At 41.1% G+C, this 26,476-nt stretch overlaps 1 protein-coding gene across 1 annotated transcript in view; it reads right to left on the reverse strand.

Annotated features, from left to right (window-relative positions):
- Positions 1-963: 963 nt before the first annotated feature.
- The window catches only part of KIT (KIT proto-oncogene, receptor tyrosine kinase), a 57,039-nt gene continuing 31,526 nt past the window's right edge, over positions 964-26,476 (reverse strand). Inside the window, exons 6-21 of the mRNA XM_032999270.2 lie at positions 26,005-26,194; positions 25,408-25,523; positions 20,200-20,314; positions 18,829-19,022; positions 17,633-17,739; positions 17,414-17,540; positions 17,051-17,155; positions 16,854-16,964; positions 15,043-15,193; positions 13,159-13,247; positions 12,697-12,824; positions 8,980-9,102; positions 5,351-5,462; positions 5,154-5,253; positions 4,396-4,501; positions 964-3,227 (exon numbers count right to left, since the gene is read on the reverse strand). Of these exons, the coding sequence (XP_032855161.2) occupies positions 3,102-3,227; positions 4,396-4,501; positions 5,154-5,253; positions 5,351-5,462; positions 8,980-9,102; positions 12,697-12,824; positions 13,159-13,247; positions 15,043-15,193; positions 16,854-16,964; positions 17,051-17,155; positions 17,414-17,540; positions 17,633-17,739; positions 18,829-19,022; positions 20,200-20,314; positions 25,408-25,523; positions 26,005-26,194 (2,000 nt within the window). The 3' untranslated portion in view covers positions 964-3,101. The remainder of the gene's footprint in view (positions 3,228-4,395; positions 4,502-5,153; positions 5,254-5,350; positions 5,463-8,979; positions 9,103-12,696; positions 12,825-13,158; positions 13,248-15,042; positions 15,194-16,853; positions 16,965-17,050; positions 17,156-17,413; positions 17,541-17,632; positions 17,740-18,828; positions 19,023-20,199; positions 20,315-25,407; positions 25,524-26,004; positions 26,195-26,476) is intronic.

The following is a 26,476-nucleotide window of genomic DNA, read 5'->3' on the forward strand; positions in this document are numbered from 1 at the left end:
GGGGTTGCAGTCAGTTTATCACACGTTATCTTTGCTGCTCCTTCCTCCTCAGGGGTAGGACTCCTCACACTCTTCCCCTGCTCCAGCGTGGGGTCCCTCCCACGGGAGACAGTCCTCCACAAACTTCTCCAATGTGACTCCTTCCCACGGGCTGCAGCTCTTCACAAACTGCTCCAGTGTGGGTCCCTCCCACGGGGTGCAGTCCTTCAGGAACAGAGTGCTCCAGCGTGGGTCCCCCATGGGGTCACAAGTCCTGTCAGCAAACCTGCTCCAGCGTGGGCTTCTCTCGCCATGGGGCCACAGGTCCTGCCAGGAGCCTGCTCCAGCGTGGGCTTCCTACAGGGTCACAGCCTCCTTTGGGCACCCACCTGCTCTGGTGTGGGGTCCTCCCCGGGCTGCAGGTGGGTACCTGTTCCCGTGGGCCTCCACGGGCTGCAGGGCACAGCCTGCCTCGCCATGGCTTTCACCACGGGCTGCAGGGGAATCTCTGCACTGGTGTCTGGAGCAAATCCTTCCCTTCCTTCTTCACTGACCTTGATGTCCGCAGAGCTGTTGCTTTTACACATTTTCACTCCTCTCTCCAGCTGCAATTGCTCTCCCTCAGTTTTTTTTTTTTTCTCCTTCTTAAATATATTATTCCAGCGGTGCTACCACCATTGTTGATGGGCTCAGCCTCGGCCAGCAGCAGGCCCACCTTGGAGCCGGCTGGCATTGGCTCTGTTGGACATGGGGGAAGCTTCTAGCAGCTTCTCACAGAAGCCACCCCTGTAGCCCCCCAGCTACCAAAACCTTGCCATGCAAACTCAATATAGGTTTTCTGGCATACATTTTCAAAAATGTTTCAGAATGTCAAACCTGACCTCTGTGTGGCGAGTCAAAGAGATTTTCCTTCAACCCAAGAGTTTATTAAGTCTTACATGAAAATATGCCATCTTAACATAGTACACATTGGTAGCATTTGAATACATATTTACAAGTTTATTTGAACTTTTCTGAACTGCAATTCTACAACCGAGCAACATATCCATAAGTGTTTCATAAACTTTCAAACACTTACATATTTATACATATAGTTTTTGCATATATATATATAAAAAAATATTTTTGAGACTCAAGGACTGAGAATAGTCAAAAGGACATTATTGCTACATTTCCATATTTACAAAAACAATGCATAAACCCATTCAAAACACCAAGCCATTGCAAAATAAGTTTCAAAAATCCCCAAATTATAAAAATATAAATTTCAAGAACGAAAAAACCCAAACCTCTTTCAGCTAAGTGTCTGTAAAGTACCGAGACATCTATACTTCTAATAACTAGTTTGTCTACAGTTGCTCTGAAAGCCAACACGTTACAAAAGAGCTTTTATAGCATTAAACTGAAAATGCTCAACAACAAGTATGCATAAGAGTGCCTCCAAACAACTGGCTAATTTTGGAAAGGTGCAACAGCCTAAGTAAGTTCAGTGCAAATGGCTAATTTTTGACGTAACTCTGAAAGACAGATTCCTGTAACAATAAACCAAATGCACAGTCACAGAAGGAGCGTGGTATTCAACATAACCCAAAATATACTACCAGTGTGTGTATTTACAATTATCTTGCATTTGGGAAGTTAGTTACACGTTTAAACTGCATGTAAACTCAACCAAAATCCTGGTAAAGTGTAAGTTACATAGTGCTTAAGTGCATTGTAAATAAATAGGTGCTCAACTAGTACTCTGCCTCTAACAAATGATTCTCTCGATGCCTTTACAAATTTCTAGGGGGCAGAAACAAAGGAAGGAAAAAAACTATCAGTTTTTCCATGGGAAGAAAAGGGCTCAGAAGATACTTGAGCACTACCCTGGACTCAACAGATACTGACCCCAAAGCCTCACGCCTGTCAAACAAGACTGAAGGGATTATTTCTTTTATCCCATTTATAAATTCAGTGCTTCCCAGTAAGGCTGTTCTTCATTATGATCTCTGGACTACTACAGAAAGATGAAATGACTTGGGGCAGGGGAAAATCCCCCTTTCTGGCTAGCACGATCCAAGCCTGCCTGTAAGAAAGATTCACCTGGCTGGGACAACATAAATAACAGGCCCCCAGGAGAGAATATTTTGCCTCTGCTCTAACTTATCTAAGATGACTCATTAAACAGCCTCTCCTCCAGCCAGGGAGTTTATAGGAAACAGCCCTCCTCCTCTATTTTGACCAACCTGGCAGGACCCACCTATCTTTGGTGAACACTTTTGGACACAGCTATTAGCAAAACAAGCATCGAAGCCCTCAGGCTCCCAAGGCAGAGGGGCATGGGAGCGGTTCAGGCTCTGTGGTAGGGTGAGACCCGGCGATGGGCAGCTCCATCCCTGGCAGGGAACTGGCCAGTGGGAAACAGTGCATAAACCAATGGAAACCTTGTGACTGGTTTGCAAGGCTGACAGCGCAGGTGGGAAATAAAGATGAAGATCCACACTCTTCTCCCCTCCTCTGGTTCAAACCCCAGAGCTCCCAGGAGGGTTTGTTGCTGTGCAGACCAACTATGGAAGGGTATTGGTCCCTTCACCTCTCTTGCCCAGGTACATACAGCACCCTTGCTGGTCTCCAACCTACACCTGCCTGGGAAACTTTGCAGGCTTGACTGGACATGGAAAGGTGTTTGCAAAGCCATTAGCTTCATATTAGTTTATTTCTTAAATTCAGCAAAACAAAATTAACTAGAAAATGACTGTATGCCTTCCAGGCATGGATCCAGAGAAGGATCACTGCAGATTTGACTTAATCTGCAGTCCTCTTGTTTCACACCCTGGCTCAGGATTTCTTTTGCTCGTTGTTTTTTTTTTTCTTCAGATCTGGCTCTCTACTGCAAATACACACAATATAGCAAAATATATACAGCTTCAGTTAACATTGCAATGACGCCTGTAACCGTGCTCAGCAGATTAAGTTTATGTGTAACAGTGTGTGGTAAAGGACAGTATTACAACAACGTTTCAGCTACACAGTGGTAGTAGTGAGTAAAAGTAAGAGAAATTATTGAAATCGTCCCTCTCTCACCCCCTACACGATATAAACAGCTAATACATCTGGGCTCCTCTTCTTCCAGATGTCATTCAAACATCTTCGCGTACCAAGAGAGGCTGAGTAGATGAAGCACTGCTACCCACCGAGTTAATCCTCACTGAGTGATCTGGAGCATTTCCTTGACTGGAAGGTGGACTTGAGAAGTTTGCATAAACCTGCAGAAGCCAAAGACTGGTGTCAACATTGTGCAGACCGCTCTCTCCCTTCACACATACTTGGAGAGCTCTCTTTTCCCAGCCTTTTCCCACTGTGTACCACACACTGCTGGAGAAGGGTTCCAACTCAAGCGTTTCTTTGCAAAGCTAAAGAGAGTTTCAAAAGGTCTTGGGCTGAACTGCTCTTTTAAAGAATCAGGAACCTCAATCTCAGTTATTAACAACATCACAGCTTCCAACTGCATGCCAAATTTCAACTGAGCTTGAAAAAATGTAGCTCAGGTTATTACTAAACTCCCCCAGAAACCTCAGTAATACTTCCTCTGCATTCTTGCTTTTGTTTTAGTTATGCCTCCACCTGCCAAAAATACGCGACAGGATGCAATTGAACACCAGCAGCTTTCAGTTTCCTCTTTTCTCAAATTGTCAGGAAGCCATGTACTCTGCACCCAAACAAGGCATCCAGAAGGTAAAAGGAAGCTTTATTTTTAAACTAGGTTTTAATCTTACTTTTTAAAACCTTAGTAACACACAATGTTACTACAAAGTGTAACAGTTATTGCAAAAGAAAATCCAAGTTTCTGATATGCCTCCAATTTTTCTTCGGACTGTTTTGTCGAGTTACCCTCTCAGGAAAAGCTTTTACTGGGAAATGGTTGAAAGAGCAGTGAATAGTTTGTCACAACATACCTCCAAGGTAATAGAAATAGAGCTAGGGGAAGCAACTGAGAAGAGGCAGAAGAGCACTGAAAGCTCAGCCCCTGCATCCAGAAAGCTTTTCTAATAAAAGCTAAATATACTTCACTTCTGAGATTGTTTCCCAGAGTAATAAAAATTTTCATAGTTTGAGATAGGATGAATTTATGCAGTACCATTGCATTTTTGTGACATCAAAATTGTTGTGTCAGGTCTATTCTGTGTGAGAAACACCAACATGCGAAGATTCTTCTCCAGCTGGTATGTTTTGAGTATGGACTTAGACACCTACTATCTAATGGCACAACTAAGCAGAAGTGAGTAACCCAGACATCATTCCTACCACCCAAACTGACAGTGAAAAGCTGCATAAATAATACTGGAACATTAATGAAGTGCCCGGGCTCTTTGATCCTCTAACATCTTGCTTGAAACTGCTTTGACTCCAAAAAGCTGCTAATCCATAACTTACCCGGGGAGCATTATCTGAAAGCTGCTGCTCTATCAGCTGTACAATTTGTTTAAATGTGGGTCTCTGTAAAGGATCAGCATCCCAGCAACTCTTCATTATGTCATACCTGCAAAGATACTGAAATTAAGTACTGCTCATGAGGAAATCCTTAGACCTCTTATCTCCCCTCCACTATTATTTGAAAGAAAAGTCTCACCCAGTCCCACTGTTCATCTTCTTTAAGTGACTTTTAAGAATAGAAATAGTGCTGCTAACACCTGTGCTTGTGACAACAAAGGACTCAATACTAATGGGAGGCTCTGGACACAGTATTCTTTGACAGCTTGCTAAGTGCCATTCCATTTACAAAACAGCCAATTATGGATGGCTCATAAAGAAGATCAGTAGCCAGTCCTCTTGCTGTCAGGAAGTACAGCACAAATGCAGATGCTATGCAGTCTGGTGATACATCTCACTGACTGCTTTATCTGAATTAAAAATGTTTAATTATGTTCTGTGATCTGTCAATAATTTATTGACACGGAACAGATGCCATGACAAAGTGATCAGATGGTAGAAGGCATGAGTGTATTTCATTGCTTGTAACAACACAGGCATGTGTTCTGCTAGTTAGAGTACATGAATTATTTAAAACGTGAAAAGAACTTAAAAAAAAGACAATGGGGCAGTGCAATGAGCCTTAAGGCAAGAAGAAACGCTTCCCTTCCTTTTCATGGTTGCTGATGTTTGGTGATTAGAGGTGCTGGTTATTTGCTTACATTTCAGGTGGTGCACACTCAGGGCTGAACATCCTATATCCCTCCTTGATCATTTTATAGAACTTGGAATCCACAGGCATCCCTGGATATGGGCTGCTTCCTGTTGAGAGAGCACGTAAGCAATGTGATTTCTGCATCTGCAGTAAAACCAAGATGAAACAGAAATCTCCTGAAGTACAGATCTTGAAGGATCTCACCTAGAGAAAAGAGCTCCCAAAGCAATATCCCGTAAGACCAGACGTCACTCTCAAAGGTGTAGACACAATTGAAAATACTTTCAGGTGCCATCCACTTCACAGGAAGACGAGCCTTTCCAAGGAAAAGGGAATAAATTAAGGCAATGGTCACAAGGCATACAAAATTTACAAGATAAAATTAAACTTTTCTACTTCTAATGTGTTTTAAATACTCATTCAAGAAATAGAAGCATCCAACCAAAAATGGAAATTATAGAGTCTCCGAGTGCTACATGGTTACTGATCCATCCTTGCAATCTGATTTTCTGTATACTGTGTAATTCCTTCTGTCTTGTTTATAAGGGATGGCAGGAAGTCAGAGCAAAATAATATATATGACCATGGCATGGTTCCTTATGCAAACATGCCAGTCTGCTACCATGAACTGGCTACCATGGGCAGACAGATGAGATTCACATAGTCAAGATGCTTCAAGACTTTAATCAACAGTTAAGACATCTGCTTTAGCTCCTCAGTGTATCAGGGGAAAAAAAAAAAAAAAAAAAGGAAGAAAATTCACATGAAAGAAATATATATTGACATATATATTTTGTGCAGGAGTGTTGCGCTGCTTGAAGGCTCTACAGTGGGATCTGGACAGGCTGGATCAATGGGCCAAGGCCAATTGTATGAGGTTCAACAAGGCGAAGTGTCAGGTCCTGTACTTGGGACACAACAACCCCACGCAACTCTACAGGCTTGGGGAAGAGTGGCTGGAAAGCTGCCCGGTGGAAAAGGACCTGCAGGTGTTGGTCAACAGCTGGCTCAATATGAGCCCGCAGTGTACCCAGGTGGCCAAGAAGGCCAAGAGCATCCTGGCTTGTATGAGAAGTAGTGTGGCCAGCAGGACCAGGGAAGGGATTGTCCCCCTGTACTTGGCACTGGTGAGGCCACACCTTGAATATTGTGTTCAGTTTTGGGCCCCTCACTACAAGACAGACATTGAGGTGCTGGAGCATGTCCAAAGAAGGGCAACAGAGCTGGTGAAGGGTCTAGAGCACAGGTCTTACAAGGAGCAGCTGAGGGAACTGAGGTTGTTTAGTCTGGAAAAAAGGAGGCTCAGGGGAGACCTTATTGCTCTCTACAACTACCTGAAAGGAGGTGGGTGTCAGTCTCTTGTCCCAAGTAAAAAGTGATAGGACAAGAGGAAACAACCTCAAGTTGTGCCAGGGGAGATTTAGATTGGACATGAGGAAAAATTTCTTCACTGAAAGGATCATCAAGCACTGGGACAGGCCACCCAGGGAAGTGGTGAAGTCACCGTCCCTGGACGTATTTAAAAGACGTGTAGAAGTGGTGCTTAGGGACATGGTTTGGTGGTGGACTTGGCAGTGTTAGGTTTACAGTTGGACTGGATGATCTTAAAGGTCTTTTCCAATCTGAACAACTCTATGACTAAGTTTGCGTGGGGACAGACATCCATTGGGAATGTTAACTGGAGCAGAGGAAAGGGCACAGAAAGCCTTTGGATTTGCTTCCACCTTCCTCTCCCTACTTTGCCCTTCCCTCGTCTGACTGTAGGAGCCAGTCAGGCTTCTGTCATAAGCATTTGTCCTGCTGTGGGAGAAACCAGACCTCTTCCTTTTAAGCGGTCCTGCAACAATGTGTCTAAAGATATATTTCAACCATACGATAGAGAAGAACCTTGATGTCTTGTAAGGAAAGGAGACCCAACAGAAAATGAGGTAAATAGAAAGGAAAATAAATGAGGTGGAAGAAAGGCAACATTTGCCATGGGCTGGCTCACCAGAGAGGCAACCAGAGTTGTTTATTTCCTCAACACAGACAGCACTCTTCCTGGCCAAGCCCTCAGCTGCTGTCAGCAGCACTGCGTCCCAGCAGTGTCCACGGCCAGCGATGTCCCAGCACTCCTGATCTGCTTTAAGATCAGGCCAGATGCAACTAGACACCTCCTGCCACCACTGCTGCCTCTCCCCCCAGGCAGCTGCAGCCTATCCTCCTCTGACCCTTTCAGGCTATGTAAAATCCTATTCTCGGGCAACTCAGGAAACTTAAAGGGTAGCCCAGACAAGTAAAACTTAATTACTTACTGCCCACATCCCTCCTAAGTTGCTGGTCTGCACTTCCCACTCCCAGGAGCCTTGATTGATTAAGCAGCTCCTGACCTGACCCTGAGCCTGAAAGCAGCTTTCTCACGATAAATGCCACTCAGTATTTTACCAGGACAGCCACTCCTGAGTTATTTCAGCTCTTATTGTTTCCTAACCTCAACTTCTAGGCACCCAGTGGCTGGTATCAACATTGTTTTTGAAGACAACCAATAAACCCAACTCTCCCATAGCCTAAAATAGGGATGCTGTAGGTACCTGGGACATTAGGGACTGCTGGAGCAGAGCAGTGAAGATAGCTCAGATACCTGAGGTGCCATGGCATGACTGTGCTTGACCGAGCATGGCAAACCACTTCAGTGAGAAATGCTCAGGTGTGGAATTTTCTCTCTTTGCTAGTTTGCCCAAAGACAGGATGGGCAGACTCCAGTTTGCGTGTTGTCAAGTCCCTAACTAACGACCAGCCCCTGGTCGTGGAACACTTAGCTGGGTTGGGGAGGAGGGCTGCCTTGTTGGACATGGATTTTCTCTCATTTGAAGAACGGTTCAAGTGAAAGTATGTGTACTCTGAAGGTAGTGGCTGGCTGCACGTACCCAACACAGTCTTAAAACACAGATGCAGGCAGTGCAAATCAGTCTGAGATGCAAAATACCTATACTTTGTAGCACACTTCTCCAGCTTAACCACAGACATGTTCCTTTTACTGCACTAGCAGTTTAAAGGGGAATTCGAGTGCTGCCAAGGTAATCTGCATCACTTCAAAGTGTCTTTATACGCCTCCAGAGATCTAGTAGTTACTAGTGTGATTGGTACTTTTCTACATGGGAGGTTTTAAACTTTTCTCATCAAAATATACTGTCTTGTTCCAACCCTGTTACAGGGTTTGAACTATAAATTAAAGCTGTATTTGTTACACATGTGAGATTAAAATCTGTACATGGAATCAGAGAAAATCAAGGCTTTTTTGCCTCCTACTATGCCCTAATCAATAAATCTACACTTCAGAATCCAGTTTCCATTGTCTGAGTGATGTTTTATAGCAAAGAACAGGATGCAAACCTCTGATTATTTAGTATTTTCAAAATAAACTATTTCAGTAATGGACAAAGATAGCAATGCCCAGAGAAAATGTTACAAAATAATTATATTTAAGATTGCGCTACCAGAATTTTCCAATGGCAAAACTTGCAATTACTTACAGAGCTGTAACTTTTACTACATTCAGATATAATGGAAAGACTGTGCATTATATTGGTACAGCAAAAACATCTCCTCCACTACAACATACATTCAGATACCAGCTTATTTTTTCCCGGGTAACAACATGTATATACCAAGAGTTTTTACCAGCACACACATCTACCTCAGCAATCGTCCCTCCTAACGTTCCTGACCAGCAAGGATATGTATCTGAACTGGGAAACCTAGATTTCTGCCTAAGAAAGACTTTGCTTTCCAAGTCAAGACAACAGGAACTCCCCTAACTTAAAACAGGTGGATAAAATATCATATATACTTACGTTTCCTTTGACCACATAATTTGAGTCATTCCTTATATCTCTTGCCAGGCCAAAGTCACAGATTTTTGTTATTCGACCATGAGTGAGAAGAATATTTCTTGCGGCTAGATCCCTATGAATGCACTAAATAACAAACAGACAAACAAAGCTATTTTATAATATCCTTAACAGGCTATTGCTTGGTTACATGTATACTTAGCTACATAACTTACTGCATTACGCATTTTATGGCAAGCTGAAAGTCATAATGAAGCCATGTGTTAATAAGCTTACTCAGATGATTAAACATTCTGGTGTAGTTTCTTTACGATCATGACATTGATCCACATGGTTAAGGTTGTCTGTGCATTTATTTTAGAAAAGACCGCTTGCAGTCACTTTCAATTTTTTAGTGTTTCACATTTGCAGTTAAAGTTTAATGTACTTTTTCTCTGACTTTTTATCAAAAAATCATTGGCTTGTTTCCTAACACAGGACACATAAGGGGAAAATGTGGTTTGTTTTTAAAATAATTCCAACCTTTTATTAATTAACTATTGTGGTTGAGAAGAAAGTGTTGAAAATCTGAAAACAGGGAAAATAATGGTAACTACTTCAAAGCACACAAGTCAGGCAACTGAATCCCATTTCAAAAATACTCCTCTGGAAGACCTGAACTCTTAGGTACCTAGGAGAGCTTTATAAGCAGGCTTAAGTATATGAAAATACTGAAAATTTTCACATGCCAGTATCTTTCAATGAGTAGTCATTTGTTCAGTGACCTAACTATCTTATCCTCCACTTTTCACTTGAGAAGTGTGCATGCATTTGTAACTTCAGTTCCAGAAGGGTGCCTCAGTTTCCCAGCAGCTGCAGTTTTTTTGTATGTGACTGTGGAGCCCGCATGCATTTGTTAGAGAATGAAGGTAGTTCTCTAACAAAATTATCTCCTTTTCCATCTGGAAAGGACGGCATTAAGCTCCCACTTTACTGATGATATATAGTAAGCAGGCCACAGCTTCTAAAAAAATAGCTGAAGATGGTTCGTTTTTTCTCTTCATTTTTTTCCTTAAAATATAAAACTTTAAAAGTTCCCTACAAAAAAAAAGAATTAAAATATCAAGAATTATGCAAATCAAACTCAGAAAATGATAACTGCAAGTTGCATAAGCAACTTAATCTCTGTCCCTTTTGCATGCTTACATGACAATATTGTCTCAGGGGACTCTCCTTCTCCTCTCAATCAAATATCTTCCTCACTTCGCCTATGGAAATTGCTGCACTGAAGCAGTAAAGTGGAGGAATGGCCAAGCATCCAGCATGGATGCACAGAAGCTGGAGCACCTCCCCTATGAGGACAGGCTGAGAGAGTTGGGGTTGTTCAGCCTGGAGAAGAGAAGGCTCCAGGGAGACCTTATAGCGGCCTTGCAGTGCTTAAAGGGGGCTACAGGAAAGGTGGGGAGGGACTCTTCATCAGGGGGTGTAGGGATAGGACGAGGAGTAACAATTTTAAACTGAAAGAGGGTAGATTTAGATTAGATATAAAGGAATAAATTATTCACTGTGAGGGTGGTGAGGCACTGGCACAGGTTGCCCAGAGCAGCTGTGGCTGCCCCCTCCCTGGCAGGGCTCAAGGCCAGGCTGGACGGGGCTTTGAGCAACCTGGTCTGGTGGAAGGTGTCCCTGCCCATGGCAGGGGGGTTGGAACCTGATGATCTTTAAGGTCCCTTCCAACCCAAAACATTCTATCATTCCATGACGCTATGTCTCTACTTTATTACTCCAAAATCAGTGCAGTTTGCACTGAATAAAGCCTTTGTCCATGGGAGGAAGCCCTGTCTTGTGATTAAGGCACCGTGTGCTTAATAAGGGAATTATCCCCCCAGGACAGGCTCCTATCCTGACTCCTGCACAGAGGTACTTTTATGCCTCTGAGCCTTGATACACAAACAAGTTGCAGAAGAGCAGCTGTGTACTCTGCACTGCTGGTCTGCATGGACCCTCCTTCCCTAAGGGCATGAGGCAACCTGAGGCATCTTATCCATCAGTCCACACTACTCTGCATATACTAGCTGGAGCTAAAAGTGTGTACATATGCAATGACCTAAGAGGACCAAGCACAGTAAAGTGTCAGCGCAGTACAACTTAATTCTGTCATAAAACCATTAATTCTGCACTGCCAAAGCGATACGGCACGTTACTTCCCAATCTCACAGTGACGTAGTGTTACATTCACTATTGCCTTTGCTATGCAATGCCATGGTGCCTGTTTGTATCAACGGAAAGGCTATAAAGAAAACAGTCACAGGGAATGAGGCATAGTGAATCCTGGGGCTATTCTATAGGAAGATAAGAAGAAATAAAGAATATGTGTGCTAAACACTGGATGTCCTTAACAGTGAAGGATGCAGAGGCCTGGTGAAAACCATTAAAATCTGTAATATGATGTGTTTATCTTACCTGTCAAGGCCTGTTTTGAAGCTGTTGATAGATGAAAAATAAACTAAAGGGTTTAGAAGGAGTAACAGTGAGGGAAAAAGAAACAAGTGCAAGAGCAAGTTTTAATGTGGACTTCCCTTGGAGCAGAAGTAGAGCCACATTTCCCATTACTAACGCAGGATCCCAGGATTACCTTATTTTCCTTAAATTGCATAAGTTTGGTTTTATGCTTTATCCAAGGTGCCCTTGTACTATCCTGTGTCTATATTAGTTACAGTGTTTACATGCTAAATGGCAGTTTTCCAATAAAGCGTAAAAACAACCATACGAAGATCATAATTATGCTGTGCTTAAGACTATCTTTTCTTTATAAATCCTTTTCTGTTATGCAGTATCTCTCCTATGAAACCCACAGAAATGCCTATTATGCTCAGGGTAGCCAGTGAAAATTCAAGCACACGATGTGATAGTTCCCCTGTTTAAAGAAGTTCTGCATGAGAGAATTCGCAAGTGCAGCGCTGTTTAAAACCCGTGCAGATAGATAGCTTTGCAGCTGTCTTCATGTTCTTTGATTTGTAAACGCTCCAGCAGTACCACAGAGAATAAATCTTAAACTCTTGGGATTTAATTCTTTTAGAAGGTGTCCACATATTGGGTTTCTGGCTCTTTCCTGAATTCCATTTAATTCCTATACGCAGAGAAGAGTGAAGTAATAACTCCTTGGGGTTTCCATGGGTTTTACTGCCTCCAAAGCCATAAGGAGTTCTCAAGAAACTGTCCGTGTGCTCCAGGAAACAAAGGAAGGGCTGAAGATCAAACCCCTAAGAGGCACCACTCAAGCCAGGTGGGGTTCAGCTGCACCTGCCCTCTCCCAACACATGACATTATTTATCAGTGGAGCCTCGGGATGCAGCAAACATACTTCACTGCAATTATTCTGTCTCTTCTCTTGACATTTCTATGACTAGTTTCTGTTCATGAGCAAGGCTGCTGATTCTGCTAGCCTGAACTGTGGATCCGTAATAGCACTGCTTCACGCTGACTATTGTGCACACTATATTCTGTCTTATGGGATAAAAAATGCCACTTTTGGCCAATGAGCACAGTACAGAACTAACATTAGGCAAAGCTTCAGGTACGAGAAGGAACATATCACTTTGCAGTGCTTGCTGGAAAGAACACAGAAATATTCAGCATTTAAACATGCGGATCACATTAAAACACTGGAAGTGATGCTAAAGGAAATCAGAAATCTACTGATTACTGATACTGTCCAGCTTTGAAAAATTCTTAACTTACATTTTTGGAGGCAAGGAAGCTCATGCCCTTTGCCACCTGGTAAGAAAAGCTTAGTAGGTCTTCAACATCTAGAGCAAGTTCATCATCTTCTGACATAGAAAGGGTTACATCCTGATCGCTGTAGGACCCTATGCAATATAAACAACAGCTTTTGAGTGGAGCAAGTATAATCATTTAGAAACAGAGTTGTCTTAACATTAAACAAAACAGTGACCTGACTACAGTCATGTAAATAGCCCACTGCCAAAATGCAAAAACCAATCCTGATACTCCATTTAAGTGTGGAGAAATACAAGATACTGTAATTTAGCACACTGTTCTTTCTCAAGCCTTTTCATATCAATTAATGAGTTTTAATTGTCCCTATCCATGAGAGAAAAGTATGATAAAACTGAAAAAATCCATGAAGCCCCTCTCTCTGCACTCCCAGCAGCAAACAGATTTCCTTGTCACTATACTCACCAGACTTCACTGGTCGTTTTTTATCAGCTTTTGGTGGGACTGAATATGACGCTCCTGGTTTCATGTCCATATACTCATTGGCAACATCCCTGTAAAGGCGACAGATGAAATGAAACCTAGTTTAGTGTAAAAGGTCTCAAAAGCCATCTGAACAAAAAAACAATGTTACGTCAACCTTCTGAATATAATGCTTTACAAATGATCAGTCAATTGGAAATTCATGGATGTGCAAAAAAGATGAGGAAAGGCCTGTACATAAAGAGGGATTTGTCAGTACAGCTAACAATACATCCCAATATTTGGAGTTTGGCTCAGGTGAGCAAAGAAAATCTTTCACATGTATACTGTTTATACAGACTTTACATTCCATAAATTAATATCCAGATGTTTCACAGGATCTACTAGTGCTTCCTTCTTCTGCTTAGGCCAACTTCTTCCAGAATATTTCAGCAACTCAAGTGGCAATTGAAATACAGAAGACAAATAGTAAAATATGTTAAATTCAGAGATTCCAAAGTTCCACTGGGGATTCGTATGTATTTTGAAGAATCAGCTGAGGCTTGGGACAGCCATCTGCTACATTTTTTAAGTTTTCTTATTGCTATATATAATTGAAATGTACAGATTTTCATACTATATGTTTTATAAATATACAGTTAGGCACCTTTAGAAATGATGGATGTGTTTTGGCATTTTTCACTTCATTGCCATTAGCACTCATATATATAGCCTTTCCTTATCCTGAAATATCTTTTTAGTTTATGAACAATAAATGCAGACACACAGCTAACACAGAAAGGAGTAATGAGATCACCAATATCTTTAGACACCACCAGAAACACATCTGACACATTTAGCAGCTGCAGCTTCACAGTAAATACTAATACAAGAATTTGGATAATACTCCACCATTAATACCTCAATTTACAAAATGTGCTCAAACAGTAAAACTCCTTCACTTAAAAGAGGGCACACCTCTGATGGCAAATCACAGCTTTGTGTTCATCACCTCAGTGGTCCCAGCCTCTCTGGGGCATCACCAGTTACTCCTATATTACCACGACACATACATCTTCACCAGTACTATATCTTGCTGGGACAAAGGACTTTATCACCTCCTAAGGGTCTGCCTGGTTAAGTCTGTCAACACAAAGTAGTGGGCCCATCGGGGCAATAAACATACTAAAAATAAAAATGGTCAGGTACTGTAACAGCCCCATGATTTTGGTAGGTTATGTCTCCCTCACTTCACAAAAGGAAGGAGAGAGCAGGAAATCTGCTTAGAAATGTACTTGGAAAGAGCTCTGGTCTGGTATCTAAAACAGAGCAGTTAAAAATATACAGATGAAGTAACTGTAAAAAAAACAAAGTACAAGAGAAATCTCAGAATCGTGACACAGGTCGTGTCATCACAAAATCTAGTGAGCTATCGGTGGTAGCTTGCCTCTGATACCGTAAGGCACCAGTTTGATTTTGTAAGAAGTCATTTCTGAAGGCAGGAACTTAGGAGACCTCAGAGTATTAACACCCCAACACTGAGGGAATTGTCATTCAAGCTGCTAAATGAGCACTGCCAGTGTTTAACAGGAATGATAAACACAAACACGTACAAAGATTGGAGCCAAGGAGTTGCATGAAATAACTACAGGAAATTTGATAAAGAAGTAAAACAGAGAGTGTATGCAATCAATTGCGCTGTGTTAGAATAAACCACCCACTGTACAAATCGTCTCTTTAATTAAATTGTTTCCTTGCACAGCAAAGAATCTTCAAAGCCTGCTGTTTTGAAAGGTTTATCCACATCTCTTATCCGTAATAAACTTTGGTATCTCCTCCTTCCGAATCTTCTAAAAACACAAGTACAATTCAGCAGGTCATACTTACGCCGCAGGCTCTGCCTGATGCAAAAGGTTCTCATAAACTGCTGTTTCTGCATGTTCTTCATGTTTTGGACAAATAAATGAATCTCGTTTCCGTCTCAGAAAATTTAAAAGATCACCATAGCAACAATATTCTGTAATAACCAGGGTAGGACCTGTAGATGCACATGAGGTTGAGAAAGCAGGTGAGTATTATTTCTAAAGTAGAAAATCTTCCATAAAGATAGCATTCAGCCAAGCACACAGGCTGGGCTATTAAAAATCACAATGCCTAGCACTGTCTAGACTTGAAAAGTTATAGGAAAGTAACCCAGCATCTCCCCTTTCACAGATCAGCAACTATGGTCCAGCTAAAGCTGTGTCGCTCCCAATTAATTTGCCCCCCACTCCCCAATAGCATTGCATTGTACAAAAATTAAACAAATAAGTCTTTTTCTCTTTCTTCATGTGATAATGTTTCTGGCCAGACACATCTGTTTGATTTTGCTCACTTCCTGAAGGAAGTTATTTGTTCCAAATGTTAGAGTAATTCAAGCTTCAAACATTAATCCTTTTGATTCACTTCTGTTTACAGTAGAGCTTCACACTCCTTCAGTAATGTTTTGGAAATGATGTAGAGTGTTATATTCTGCAGTATAATAGGAAAAATCATTCAAACAGAACAGCCGGCTGTGACAGAAAACTACATTGCACAAGGTCTTAGAATATTAAAATGAAATCAGAAAGGAGAATCAAGTCATCTCCAGCACAGATGTTTATAGATCAAATATATGTTTTCTGAGTGAATGACTCCAGCTATGGCCCTTGAATATGTAATTGTACTGTGTGTTATTTCATCTATAAGGTTATTCTGTATCACTGTTTCCTAACCTCACTAGTTTATTTCCATTTTTCTGCAGTTAAAAATTATAGCTTTCGTAATAGCAAAAGCAGTTTTCATGGTGGGATTTTCTTACAGACACCACATTTTTTCAGCTGAGACAGACACGCACTCAGACCAGTGAGTCTACTTCATCAACTGCTTAAACAAAATTGTTTCATCCTATTTCTAAATCATTAAATGTGAAAGTGAGAAATGTTTTGCCTCCATCTAAAACGATGAATTCTTACAAGCTCCTTTTCTTTGAAAAATGAAGCAAAAACTTAAAAGAGCAAATATTTGTGTAAGAAGCAACACCATCTTTCATATTAAAATGCACATAAATGAAAAATACAGGACTGTATCACTCTGTATTGACACTTCAGCTGTTTTGTGGCTTTTACTATGTATGAAAACAAACTTATTAAGTTTGTGAAACATTTGGGTTGTGCAATAGTTTATTTGGAAAATTCTTTTTCTCAACTTTCTGCTGCTTAGAATTTATAACTTCAGTGGTACCTTAACAGATACATTTACAATTTAAACAAAAGACTGGAAGACTACACAAGACAGGCCTGTTGACTTCACCTCAGATACCAACAAGTAACCTGTCCATGTATCTTTTCTCATTTGTGAGAAACAATGTGGTTGACGAAAATACTTATCCCATACATTTTGTCATCTCTCAAGAAGAAAGTGCATGTTGGATTACGTGAAAGAGAGTAACAGCAACCTTCCTACTGCAGCTACAGCAGTCTCATTACTGGTTTTAGGATGAGCCTAAAATCTAGATTCAGTCATTCACAGGTGATAATCATGATGATCTGCAACCTGCCTAAGCAAGAAATGTATTTAAGATTTCTATACTTAGCACCACTGGCTGCTTCTTCAGAAAGTTCCTCCTTCTGGCAATAAAAATGGAATAGAAATAATCAATAATCTGTTGATAAACCCACCTCCAATAGTGCAAGCTCCAAGCAGATTCACGATATTAATGTGGTTTCCAAGGTAACTCAGCACTTTAAGCTCTGACATCAAGGCTTCTCTTTCTGTTAAATGGGCACTTGCTACAAGGCAAAGCACAATGTTCAGTACCCAACACACTGACCAGAAGGAAGTGAGAAAAAATTGTACATATATTACAGCAACTTACTTTTCAACATCTTTACTGCTACTGTCATGGCAGCATCAGATTTAAATAGACCATAAGCAGTGGCTTCAACAACTTTTCCAAAAGCTCCAGCACCAAGTGTTTTACCTAATAAAGCAAAACAAAAGACTGTAACAACTTGGACCACTTCTTCCTGAAGGTTTCAACATTTTATTTTATGATATCAAGGAAGTTATTGTAGATACACCTGCTTGGGTTTTGTCCCAAGGTTAAGTATGAACAATTATCACTATTTGCATTGTTGCACGATGCCTTTTTGACAAAATCCTGCTGTGTTTGACCAAAGTCTCATATGAGACCTGAAGGTTCCACCTTGCAGATGAAGTTAAATAAATCTAAACTAACCAAAACTCAACCGGTTTCTAGGAAATTCCCATTTGTGATCATAAGGAAGTTGTGTTGGGTCTATGTAAACATAGTTGTTTCCATTTATCTCTTCAACAACTTTCCACTGAACTTCGTATTTGGGTTTCTGGAAAAGAAAGAGAATGTCTGTCACTACCAAAGACTCCACAGGCAGTTGATACACTTTCATGACTCAGGCAGAGGGGCTTCTGATTTTACCTGCAAATATATGTACAGCAGGATCATGACTATGATGCACATCACTCCTGCAGCGACTCCAAATGCAATTAGTAAAGGGGTAAAAAGAGTATGGGTACGGATTTGTTCTGGAAAGAAACAGAGAAAATTCTCCTTAAATACTGAACAAGAAAAGCTGTATTAAAAAGATGCAGGTGAAAACCTTTACTTGGTTCTTCTTTGTGAAACACGGTTTGGGGTTTTGACTTTCCCCAGTGTCCTCTGGGTATATTAGAATGGCTTTTCTGAATGAGCTGTGGGGGACAGAGCTGGCAAAGAAACCATACAGTTTGCTGCCTTAGGAGTCTCAGCTTCATCAATTCAGGAGACGTGACACCAAGATCAATTAATGCAAGGGATTTGCATGATCTCAGTCAATTTAAGTTAAAGAAAGAAGCTTTCTTCTGAAGTCCTGATTTCTTCTCTTTTTTTGCCCTCCTCCCCAAACACATATGATGTCTACAGCGCAGTCTTTACAAATAGAGGTTGTGCCGAGTAGTGAAGGAATACCATTCCAGTAAAACCTATCTGCCCTAAATCTGGTTTATTTGTTTATATGTTATATCTGGGTGTAACAGAGACAAAAGAAGCAGCAGAACATTTGATTTTGTAAAGAGCAGCACAGATTTATAAACACATTTTGAGTCATCTATGTTCTAGTGCTTTTTTTTCCTCTCACAAACCTACAAATACTGCTGCAAAACTCATAAACCTTTTTGCAGTATGTTGTTGTTACTTCTTTTAAAACAGCATAGCCCTTAGGCTCTAGGCAAGTTCAGGACCTTATTTTTCCTGAGACATTGTAAAAACATAAAAAAAAAATGCAGTCTTTCCTTGAAAAAAACCTGATGGCCTAAACAGTCAAAACAGATGACTTGAAAAGGGAGAGAGAAAGGGAAAGCCAGTGTAATGCTGTGAGCCCCTGTGCTGCACAGACAGAAGAAAACCAGCTATCTACTGCACTGCAGATCTGGAGCCATAAAAGGATGATACCACAGTACTCATCGAAAAATTAAAGCAATGCTTTGACAGACAGAACAAGTAATGTAATACATTATCATACGTTCAACCACAGTACCATAAACTTCCTTATGGTAAAGGTAAACCACTTAAAATCCTCCTACAGAAAGAGCTAAGTAGCACCCACATTTTATGATCTCATTCACTCCAGCCATTACCTTTAATAGCAAAGTTGAAAAAAGCAGAGCTCCTATCCCCATTGCTGGAGGCTTCGCAGCACACGGTGCCAGTGCTCCTGAACATGCTGGCATTAATGGTGCTTTCAACCAGGATTCGTTCAAATGACGGCACTGATGAATTTGTGTAGCTGATTTTGACATCCATGGGGGATATTGTCGGTGAATCAAAACACCTGGGAGAAACAATATTGACAGTTACCTGTCATGGATTGCTACCTGGAATGGATGACAGGTCCTGCTGTTGAGGCATAGTCACTGCCAGACCATTAGAAAACTAAAAAACACTGCACTACAAAGGGGTTCATCTGAAGATCTTATTCTCAAAACTTAGCCTACTCACAGTGTCTCATTGTCTTCTATGAGGTGGGGAAATTGGATACATACATCAAGCCTGACCCAACTGAACACCATGAGGTTTTTTGGTTTTCTTTGGGCTAGAGATACCTACAGGTCTGTAAGTCCACTGTGGGTTTTGTACCATTCAACCTGCAACTCCAACTTCAGCTTCAAGCAGTCGTGGTCTATTACCTACTCTCGGAAGCTTTCCCCAACCATCGCTCTATTACAGGACAAAAAAGTTTTCACGATGTACTTATAACACCATCAAGCTTATATGCAGCCAGAAAATAGTGAGTTCTGTTCTCCCAAGATGCTGCCTCTCCTTCATATGTCATATATTTACTTCATGAGCACACAGTTAAATAACAATTGCTTTCAACATAAAACAAATTACGCAGGTCTGAGACCCATGACAAGATCTACAACCATGGTGGATGTCAACCAAAACCTTATAATATGCTCAACAGATGCTCACTTCACAGTGAAACTCTACAATCTTTTTAGAAACATGGTAACTAGACATCAGGTTTTATTCATAACAACTCTAGACTTGTTTACTTGTCATATGCTTCATGTGAATAGAAATCTAATTACTTTATGTCTTGAAAAATTGTATCATTACACAATAAAACAAAAGATAACAGCCATATTCACAAGTGATTCTGTGACTGTCATTCTGTGAAATTGCATACAGAACATGTGTCATTTGGGGCCAAACTGACACAAACCTTAGCTAGCTTGCAGCAGAGAAAAAGTTTGGTTTTTACTTTTTCCTAGCAGAAAATGCTGGTTATTCCCCTTTCAAGGATGGAATGCAAAGGGGAATAATGAAATGTACCCCTGCCTTCCCTCAAACAACTGCAAGTAATGCAATACCAACAATGATGAAAACAGTGATGCAACATTTGAACATAACTGTTACCAAGTCATTTTATGTTCTTAATTTTTAGTTTTAAATTGGGTGTGTTGCATCTAGAATAACCTCTGGAGACACTGGTTTACTTAACTCACCTCTGCTCAGTTCCTGGGCAAAAATACCAGTATATGGTAGGGGCTGGGAATCCAGCTGCTCTGCACTGCAGAATACCATTGCGAAGTATACCCAGAGTGAGAATCTCCGGTTTTGCTGCAATAAACAGAAAGGAGAGTCACACATTACGGGAACACAGAATTTGCCCTGCCATTTGCTCTTCACCCCAGAAACTTATGTGCATCATTGTCTGTGGAATTCCTCAGGTAAACAGAGCTTCGCATGTTCAAGGGTGCCTGGGTCTCAAATGATGTCCTGCAAGCACTGACCATCTGTGAAAATATCAATTTGTACACTGAATGCTTGGGCTGGGTTTCAGAATACCTTACCTCCACTGAGTATTTGGTTTGATGAAAGATCCTAAACCAGCAAAGCCCAGAGCTTAGACAACCCAAAGAAGGGTGTGCTTGGAACAACAGTGTAGTTCCCGTTCCTGCACAGCATGACTTTACCTGCCTGTAAAAAGGACAGTTTCTTCACAGTTATAAGTGTACTAAGTCTGTCAAACCACATGTCACTTACACCTGCCCTGTGTATTAAATACTACCACTGCAGCCAGAAAAAGAACTACAGCACAAGGCAGCCAGTGCAGACCTCCCCATCCTCGAAGAGGACATATGTCCCTCTATGACACTGCTACCGAAATGCCCAACTGCCTGACTCTCTGAAACATTGCCTGTAGAGGAAGCTATTACCTGGCTCAATGTATTAGCTTTCCAAATGATAATTTGTGATTGCTCTAGTAGTTTAGAAAACAATCCAGCCAGCTGATGTCTCCTGCCATGTCCTGCATCAGACCTTGTCCTGCAGACAGTTCAGGAGTTGCCGTTTCATGTATGGCAGGAAACCAGAGCGATCAGACAGACTTTACAGTCATTAGTGCAACGTCATAGGCTTCAGCCAACAGCATCTCCAGCACAGCAAGATGTTTTTCTTGGTGAAACTTGAATTAGAGGCCTTATTTCCCATAACTATCTTATCTTCCTTGCAAAATCACCCAAAAAGAAGTTAATGGAAAAAACAGACTACATTGCAATGATGCTGCTCACCTGACAGGAACAAGTTAAGAGTCCATTATCAGTTAATACAACTTTACAGAAATGTAAGATGAACTTCAAATATTCTAGGAAGTACTGAAGCTGTATAGACTACAGTGGGAAAACGCAGATTTATTTCAGATAAAATCCATGTACAAAGACTGCATGGTGTTAAGTTTTTAATGAATATTCTACTTGCTGATTAAATTAGAGGCAATAAAGCACACGTATATTCTCAATCACATAGCATCTCCTCATGACTCATGTTACAGGAACCAAATGTTCTTTCATTTCTAAATCCGCATGTGTTTTATGCAAACCACCAAGAACCAAACATTGTTGCAAAATGTTGAGATGGATTTCCAGCATTACTCATTTGGTGAGGAACTTTTTGAGAGCGCAGAGCATTTCACCCAGCCTCAGTCCTCATGGAATATGCGTAACTTACATTTCCAAAATTCCTATCAAAATGGTTAGATTGTGAGATTGTAATTAACTAATCTACTACTCATGTGCAGTTTGTTTAGGTATATGCGATTTTTTAGGCCACATTACAACACAGTGTAACTCAAGAAATGAGAGAAATTAAAAGTCAAATATAAAAGGAATACGAACAATAAGCCCCGGAAAAAATATTGTGCCAGAGTTGGGCTGCATTTACTGTCTTCTGACTTTGAGTGAGAGGAACAAAAATGCCCACATTAGTAAAAATCTAGTGCAATAAAAGTCTGTCTACATGGCCACGAGTCCACGTGGACTCAGTCTGCAGCAGCAGAGGGAGACGACAGGCTGCGCAGGGTGAATGCCTCCAGCAGCCAGGGCAGACTGGTCCAGCCCTGGGCCTGTGGGCAGCTGCAGCAGCCTCCTGAGTTGGGCTGACCTGAGAGCAGCTCTACCCCTCATGTGCCTGGTGAAGTGCTTTGACGTGGCAATTAGCCTGATCAGCCTCTCCCCACCAGCTGGGAGGGCTCCCAAGCCTCCCTGGCTCAGAGAAATTGAAGGATGTGTTTCACTTGCCCCCCTGCAGCCAGTACCCAAGGGGACCCAAGGGGACCGAGGCAGCGCGCCTGTGTCTCAGCACTTGCATCCCTTTCCCGTAGCCAGAGCATCTTCCTCAGCCACCATCGTAGGTGCTCCAGGGGATGCTGGAGCAAAGATGAAATAGCCTTAGCAAACAGATGCCAAGCTGTCACCGAGCATGTTCTTTTTAAAAGAGATTTGGCTGTGCTAGATTTTATGACTTTCACTGCCTAATTACCCCTCGTATCAGACAGGCTCTTAATGACTAGACTTTGCTTACTGTTTTGGCTTTAACCCTTTAAATATTTAACATTTCATTACATTGCTCGGCATATATGCATATTGCCTTACATAATCCGTCATCAGATGCTTTAAACTTCTAATTTCACTGGGTTAATTATTCACTGCTTTTCAGCTTTTATTAATGTAGATTCTGAATGTACCAAAGACAATTTATAAGAGGTCAATCCTATTTTAATTCAATACTCTGTATAATAACACTGTGTATTTAATTGCTTTCTATTACCAGTTTCCTTTTCTTCATCACTAACAACGTATATGTCTAAAAAGTAACACTTAATAGGTATTGTCTGTCATCTCAGTCAGAGAGAGGGGTCTCCTCCTGAAGCTACATTTTCTGGATTGGAACAATTCTTTTCATAGTATCATGGTGACCCCTCATTTGTTCACTGCATAATCTAATAACAGGAAAACCACTGAGCTTGGCTTCATGTGACCTATAATACTGTGACCAGTTTTCTACTTTGCAACATGAGCCCGAACCACACAGATAATATTTTGTTGACTGTAATTAAGCCCAGATATTATTTTGCACTAAACTCAGATACTAGTTGGAAGATTCCTCTACTAATTACTAGACACACTGTACCTTGCCACTCTGGAGATTTCTACAATTTCTTAATTGTAACTCAGTTCAGCATGCTGCTTGTCAAGTTGTAATTTTCTTTTTGGCTCCTAATTTCAGGGCTCCTTTCCTCCTTACTTTATGTCACATTTACTATGAATTGCTAGGTTTTGTTTTTTTTTTTTTTTTGAAGCAATTCAGTATTGTTTCAGATTAGCATATGCAATTGCTAAATGTGTTTATATCTAAGGCAAGTATTTCTGTACTGGGTCTTCTGCACATGAAGCCCTTCAGCAAATGTTTCAGCATCAATTTTTGTTTATGTGAAGACATTCTCCTGATTATGAATCCTGTTTTACCTGTTTGATTACTTTCTGCTGATTACTTGCCCAAGCCAGACGTGTAAACATCGCAAGCTACATCCCAGCAATTTATGCAAAATCCCTGCTGATGACAATGTCAGATCAGGATGCACTGTTAGATCAGGATCTGACCCACCCACACGTGACTCACCTTTGGCAGTTACTCTGCTATGTTAAATATGTTGTGATGCAGTTTGTGCTTCATACCTAAATGATGAGCATTTTACAAGCCACTGAAAACAGTTTATTTGCCTTAAAAATAAACCCTAGGAGGATCGATCTATTTCATCCCTTCCTTTCAAAATGAAAAAATATTTGCAGGAGCTTAGTCAAAATCCCAAAAGAAAGTCTTTTTGAGGCAAGTGTGTCAAATCCACCTGCTTCAGCGATGGCTGCAGCCCACCCAGGGCCACAGTACATGGCAATATGAGCTCTATGAGACTATTCAGATGTCCTCATTGTATCCCAAGACTGATTTTACTACTTATAAGACCACTAGTTGAAGCAAGAGGGAAGACGACTTGAATACTGCTGGTTGTATGGACAAGCCACTCAGAAGAACTAAACTGTCTATGCACCCTCTTGTCTTGGCCACCCTACTTCACCATGCTCTTCTTAGCCTGGTTTCCTAACCATGGTCTACAGGGTTTTTCAGCTGTTAGCAGGTAGCACATTTTTCAGAAGTGACAACATGGACCTCTGCACCAAGAACTGACACTTGATGATGACAAAACTGCAGGTTGTTTTATGGTTTTATTTTTTTCAGTTCTCTCCACACTGGTCCCAAGAAGCCTGCAGAGCCTGGGAGAGCTGAGAGGACCACAAACAACCCCTTGCTCCAAGCACATGTATGACACTGCAAGTCAGAAAACATCATCCAGTGAACTGACGCTCATGTGAACTGCCAGTTCCACAGACAACCTGCAATTTCTCCCATTCCTTCCCAGAAATCAAACTTCTGGCTCAATAATTTGCTCTGCTCATCTGCAAAATAGTAGAATTATCCCTCATGATGGTAACCCACACTCATCCACAGAGGCAAAGGACATCCAAGGTCACCAATGCCCTCACCTCAGAAATCACAGCTAGGAAATGGAAAAGGCACAAGAATACAAATGACAACATTCACAGATGAAGGAAGAAATGCCATGTCTGAAAGGAGCCCAAGTAACATTTCTAGACCCAAACTATGGCATTGCTAATAGTGACACTACAAATGTTGAACTTCAGTGATAAATGAGAATTCAGAAATTACTATCTAGATTTATGTGCATTTGTCTCAACAGCCCTCTGCATAAACTTATGCCTGGAGAAGAACACATTGCTGCTAAAGCAGAGCAGCAACACAGAACTGTATTCACAGCACATTCACTCACTTTCTATACAGTTCCTCCTGTAAACGATGGTGATCTATATTATTATACAGAAGTATTTAGATGCCAAAAGGCACAAGTGAATAATTCTCCTGACAAGCTTTCAAACTCTGCACCCAACTCAAACAAATTAAAGACAATTAATAGATTAATTTGGCTGACAAAAATGCAAATTATAATCCCTATACATTCTGCTCCACCTTAAATTATCAAAGGTTTATGATACTTGGTTATTTTTGAGATTGTGTTTTCAGGTGCTAGTTTTTTTTTTTCTGGATAAACCATCTAGCTGCTTTCTGGTAACCTCTGGAACACATTCATTAGAATTTAAGGTCATGCTGGATAATAGGTCAATTTGTGTAAGTACTCTGCAACTTTCTATCTTGACTTTTAAATAGTTCTCCAGCATGTGCTTCACTTCAGAAAGCCTCTCATATGCTGAACCACACTGTAACATCTTGTGCATACATTATGTTGTATAAAATACAATGACTGTGATAATGAAATATTTCAAACTGTTCACTTTACTTACTTTTCACATAGACATTAAATGTTACAGAGGAGCTGGCATCAGAATTGGACACAAAAAATGTGTAAATGCCTCCTTCTGTTCCTTTTAATCGGGTAAGGTGAAGTTCACTTGTGTAACTGTAAAGAAAAAAATTAAACATTACTGATGCTCACAACTTGCAGTGAACAGGCAACTGTTGCATGGAAACTAAGGAGTGAATTACTAGCATGCAGTCTTCTTCTGCACACATTGTCCATGCCGACACTCTTACCTTGCATTACGACTGCACTTGCACTTTGCATCCAAAGGTTTTGCCCCTTCTAACACCCGGACATGTGCCCGGGTGACAGCTCAGCACCGGGCTCAGGCCCCCCCACACACCACCGCCGCCTGCTCCTTTTCTCACCGAGGATCCCAGATACACAACCCAGGCCCCATGCGTGTCGTGGTTTAACCCCAGCCAGCAACTAAGCACCACGTTACTGTGGTAAGCTACACGTACTACAAGTTCTTTCACAATCATGATTTTCTCGCCATCTCCACTCTCCTCTTTCCAGAGCAGACTCTAGTTTGCTGTTCCAAAATGAAATCAATAGCACTTACAGTCATTCATATTACCTGTTATTGCCCACAGTCTTGAACTTGACATAATGGTCTGATGAATTCTGTAATGTTTCGTTCATGTACATCCAGACTTCTTCCTTTGGTTTTGGATAAGCCTCATATTCAACTGTTAAATTTCCATTTTGTCCTGCATTTATATCTATTGTGGTATTCATTGTTGCAAACAAACGGACAAATCCTTTAGCTGATGGCCATAAGAAGAGAAGAAAAACAATTTCAGGGCCATTTAGAACATTGTCAGTACTCTAACTACAGTTAGACTACTTCAAGATCAGTGATCAAACATCCAACTGTGAAACAGGAAACCTTATCTACAAAGCAGAACTTGAGCCCTCACCTGCCAAAACCAAGGCAACTAGCTATATATAGCAATGAGGCACAGGACTTAAAGCAGCTCTGAGTGCCTTAACAGAAATAATTCCATCTTCTGATGATAAATGCCCTCTATTTTCTTTTGGAAAAATGC

The sequence above is a fragment of the Tyto alba genome, unplaced genomic scaffold (genome assembly GCF_018691265.1).
Source record: "Tyto alba isolate M040663 unplaced genomic scaffold, T.alba_DEE_v4.0 Super-Scaffold_6, whole genome shotgun sequence".
NCBI classification, from domain to species: Eukaryota; Metazoa; Chordata; class Aves; order Strigiformes; family Tytonidae; genus Tyto; species Tyto alba.